Here is a 5573-nt window from a genome sequence, read left to right on the forward strand (position 1 = left end):
CTTATCCATATGGCTCCATAATAGTCGGTCTCTGGAGCCATGATAAGGTCGCAAATCTCTCTCAGACTCGACTAGATAGCTTCAGTTTTGTTTGTTTGTACTCCGGTTGTATAAGTTTATCATTTGTATTATGGATATGTCCCTACAATACGCATACCACTGAACAGCCGACGTTTCAGTAACATCTGTAATTATTGAAGCCAATGTTACTGGTGCTTTTATTATACAGTTCGCGGTAATTATTATAATATTCCTTAGTCTCAATCTGGATCGAGTGAAAAAGATTCCTATTCTAGGAAACGTCTCCCTTCAACATATATTACATCAAAAGACAACATCACGGTAGTCCGCACAAGTCATTTGATTACCTCAATTACAAATAAAAGAACTTTATAAACCCATTTATTGTAGCTGCTTAATTATCAGGTCTTCTCTAAACACCTCTGTAAACCGATCGTATATGAGCATCAGGCACTGACATTGGCGCCCTGACCTTAAAATCCCTCAAAGCCCCTGATTGGCTCGTCCATAAATTATAGTTTCGCCAAATTTGTTTTATTAATACTAATCTATTTAACAACTATCAACTGAAAAAAATTATTCATAAGCTGCTTATAAACCGGAAGGTTTTTTGAATTTAGGGTAAAAAGTTTAAATCTCTTCTTTTCTTTTTTTTCTTTTGTCTTCATTATCCGAACTATATAATTTTGTTACATTATTAATAATACGTCTATATATATATATATATTACAATAATGATACTTTACTCATTTTCTTTTTTTTTCCAGTTGCTATCCAAATTAATTTTTTTTTAAAATTTCAAATGACATCTAATCAGTTACTAACTCAAAAATCAATATTCATATTTACCTTATTGATTATTATTCAATTTACTAATTCAATTGCCATGGATACAAATGAAACAAATAAAAATGATTCAATTGATTACATAATCAATAATAATTTATCATCAGATAAAATGCTATTAGAAATTTATACAACATGGATTGATTTTGCTAAACATTTTGTACCTACAGCATTATTTGGTGATCGTTATGTAACAATAATTTATTATATATTAGGTTTCCCTGGTAACTTTATTTCATTAATTATATGGTCTAATAAAAAAATGATTAAAGAAAATTCTGCTGCTGTTTATTTAGCTGCATTATCATTAAATGATATAATTGTATTAATATTTGCATTAAATAGAGATTTATCACGTGTATGGCAAATACGTGAATATTTATTACCTGGTTCATGTGAAATACAAAATATTTTATCACCAGCTGTACAATATGCATCACCATTATTTGTATTATCATTTACTATTGAAAGATGGTTAGCTATATGTAAACCATTTTATATTGATCGTATATGTAGTTCAAAAAGAGCTATATATATATGTATACTAATTATATGTAGTACTATATTAGTATGTTCTGGTTATGCATATATCTTTATAACTGATATTAATACATGTAGTAAACGACATATTAATCCATTAATAATAAGTGTATATTTATCATGTTTAGAAGCTGTATTCTCTGGTATTGTACCATTATTAGTATTATTATTTAATTGTTTAGTTATTAAAGAATTAGCTAAAGTTCATCATGCTAATAAACAATTAGCTATGATATCAAATCATTTATCATTATCATCATCATCGTCGACATACTGCTCGACATCTCAATCAAATACAATCCCCAAGGGAAACTTATCAAGACCTTCATATATCAATAATAATAATAATAATAGTAATAATAATCAATGTAAAAATAAAATAAAAAAATATTTTAAAAATATTTTTCCTAAAAAAATTTCTACAAATTCAACAAAAAAATCTTCAAAAAAAATCAATAAAACAATAATCAATAAAAATTCATTAAATCATTCAATAATAAATGATACATCTTCATTGAATTTAATTGAACAATATAATTTATTCAATGAAAATAATAAATTATTAATGAATGGACAATCAAATATTACTAATACTACTAATACTATTAATACTACTAATAATACTACTTATAATAATAATAATAATGAATTAATGAATATAAATTATAATGATTCATATAAAATAATAAATAATAAACGTAATAATCCAAGTTTTAAATCAACAACATTAATGTTATTAACTGTTAGTTTTTATACAATTTTAACAACATTACTTGGTGGTCTTGTTTATTTAATACATCAAACACAAGAAGAACCAAACATGAATGCAACTGAAAAAGAAGTAAGTTATTTTTGGTTATTATTATTATTATTATTGATATTTTAATGAATTTTATATAGTTGAGATCATGAGTTGATTGAAGCTAGACCAAACCATGGAAAACCTGTAAGAACTGGATGACCGTTTCGTCCAGTTATGGGACTCCTCAGCAGTGCGCATCCACGATCCTGTCTCGCTAGGTTCGAACCCAGGACCTACCAGTCTTGCGTCAGAGCACTTAATCGATAGATCACTGAGTTGATTGGCATCCAACGGCGTTAACGTCTAACCTCAACCAATCCACGAAATCGAGCTACCATCTCCCATTGTACTGAGGTAGATACATGTATCTACCTGACATGGATTAGCTCCACTGGCTACGACTTCTCACTAGACCTCAAGGAATTAACTCATGGAGCCAGTCACTAGTGAGCATATGATTATTATCAGAAGAGGGTTTCGTGGAGATTTTGGTAATTTTATACAGTTGAGATCATGAATCAATTGAAGCTAGACCACCATCGAAAACTCGGAAGCACTGGACAGCCATTTCTTCCTATTGTGGGACTCCTCAGTTAGTTACAAGAAATGATCGGTCAAAACATTGACAGATAAGAAGACTTAATAAATGTTGAGATATGTCTTAGAGACAATTTTTACATATAAAAATTTATTTATAAATGTGAAAATCACTGAAGTAAACTAATCAGTTATAGTATTGTTGATTCTCTGTTGTGTGGTCCGGTGAGACACATTTAGCTTTGTGTATGCGTCTGTGTGAGAATATTGTGTCGTCTATAACTAATTTTTTAAATGTACATAGATTTGCGAATCTCTCCCCATTCTCGTTCCTTGCCGTCCCATAATACTTTCATAACCGTCGTTGTCCATTCCGACTTTGACGTTAAGATCTCCCATCAGGATTTTGAGATCCTTTCTTGGGCACTTCGCTATGATTGATTGCAGCCTCTCGTAGAACTGATCCTTATTGTCATCGTTGCTATCATTGTTGGGTGCATAACATTGGATAATATTCATTGTAATTCCCTGCTTATCGTAATCAATGGCTCAAAATCGATTACATTGGCACAGGTGTATACACTTTTTATCTTCCCTTAAACCTTGAGATTAAGATTGCGTCATATCTGTCTTCGATCTTGTACTATATCCTTATATACAACCTTCTTCTATGAATTCGGTGTTCATGTTGTTGTGCTAATGAGGTATGGCATTTTGGACCGATGCATATGTGTGCTTGGTCCTACGTTGTAGCTGATTGACTGACTGAATTCCCTGCTTTCTTGTTTTGAAAGATGCTTTCATGGTTCTGAGTCCATGAGATTCCCGACCTACAAGTACATTTCGAGCTTTTTTGGACAACATCAGCTCAAGTCCTTGTGCGTGGTCGAAGCACTTTCTTTTTCGTGACCGGAGTATAGAGGCATCTCTCCCGAGTCTAATATTTTCTTTCGAAATTGATTCAAATGGATTTCACTTATTTTGAAAACCATCTCATTTATATAGCTATTTGCGTGATCTTTCAGGTCTTCAACGTTATCCAGACATTCCATATACCCATATTGATTGCTGCTCTGCTTGTTAGAAGTGGCATCGACCTCGTGATCTCTTAAAAATCTCACTTACTGTTAGTTTATTAGACAAAATACCTCAATCATTACAACTTATTCGATGTTTTAAAGTATTTCAACCCTAACGCGTTAAATGACGATGTTGTAAACAATAATCATAGTTTTTAGAAAAAAAACATTTAGCTTAGAGTGTGTAGTAATCTTAACAGTATTTGAAGTATTAATATCATTGATCAAATTTTATTGAAGTTAATTGTTGCGTTCCTCACTGAATATACTTGAGGTCGAATTTCATGGTAGGTTGTCAGAAAGTATCCTAATTTCAGTTAAAATTAGTTACATCTTTTGTGTGCCAGAGAGAAATTAGAAGTAATTTTCATTGCAAAGTGTATAATTATGATATCATTTTAAGAATGTTCTCAGTGACAATGCATTTGTTAACGTTTGTAACTTCCCGTTTACTGATATTAAGGACCGAAATCGATGAAGTACGTTAATCAAAAATGTACCCTGGGCGAATAACTTCAATGTTGCCACTTGTTAACAGACCCTCTTAAGCAGAGTTTGATAATCGTTAGCAGTGAATTTCAGGATACGAGTTTCATTCAGTTTGAGACCAATCAGCTAGATTTACCTGGATTCATGTTAATATCCACACTGGAATTAGCCATCACCCAACTCTTCTTAAGAATGCTTGTACCTTAATGGGAATCGATTAGATGTGCCAGCTTGAAATTGCAACAACTGTCAGTTATTTTAAACACACAAATCTTAAGTTATGCCGTTTTTTTCTATTTTTCTCCTTGAAAATACTAAATAACCGACAAACGTATTACTATTTAATATTATTCAGTTGATGTGTTATATTGACTTAGATGTATATAGACTGTAATCATATAACTACAAAATGGATTACAGTGAATTAATTCATAACTGGTATGCATTACTTAGCAACTAGAACTTACCATACTTTTTATTGAATAACTAAAAAATACAACTTAAATGTTTCTATTTTATTTTATTGTTAGGCTTTAAAAGATCCTGTATGGAATCAATATTTTAAAATGATTACTATTAAAGCATTCGGTGATGAAATTGCTTTATCACATTATGCATTTAGTTTTATAATATATTATGCAACTGGATGTAATTTTCGTCAACGTGTACATCAATTATGTAGAAATTTATTATATAAATTAGGTTGTCGATGTAATACATTAATGAAACTTGGTATTAATGAACATAATGATAATATACCATCCATTACACGTCGTTCACATAATCGTTTATTAACTAATACTACTACTACTACTACTAATAATAATAATAATAATAGACAAGATGATACAGATTCTACACCTCATATATCACATCATCGTCAATCACGAAAATTATTAGTCCACAAAAGTCCAATGGAAGTTGATCAGTCTTTAGAATCAGCCAGGAATAAATAAGACATCTTCAGGAGATAATGCAACAACAACAAATAAAAGTATTCAACGTCTTGGCATAATTCCTTAATGTAATACATCAAATGGATGTTATTAATTTTCTAATATACACGAATGAAAAATTGGACTTCAAAGATTAAAAAATAACCGTCCACAGATTTCGACGCCATCAAATACGGAACAATAATGAAAACCTTATCTTATTCTAACAATATATTATATTATATCTAATCTAATTGTCTATTATAAAAGAAAAATAACCAATAATGAAAGTACCATGGAAATGATATTTTTTTTGTTTTAAAG

General features: G+C 30.3%; 1 protein-coding gene across 1 annotated transcript; it reads left to right on the top strand.

The window, feature by feature from the left end:
- Positions 1 to 979: 979 nt before the first annotated feature.
- On the top strand, positions 980 to 5270 carry Smp_161500 (rhodopsin-like orphan GPCR, putative; the record flags this gene model as incomplete). Its single annotated transcript, XM_018790602.1, has 2 exons — positions 980 to 2248; positions 4845 to 5270. 2 exons carry the CDS (start codon positions 980 to 982, stop codon positions 5268 to 5270), a joined length of 1695 nt encoding a protein of 564 aa, XP_018646117.1.
- Positions 5271 to 5573: the final 303 nt, after the last annotated feature.

Source organism: Schistosoma mansoni (assembly GCF_000237925.1).
Source record: "Schistosoma mansoni, WGS project CABG00000000 data, supercontig 0049, strain Puerto Rico, whole genome shotgun sequence".
In the NCBI taxonomy this organism is placed as follows: Eukaryota; Metazoa; Platyhelminthes; class Trematoda; order Strigeidida; family Schistosomatidae; genus Schistosoma; species Schistosoma mansoni.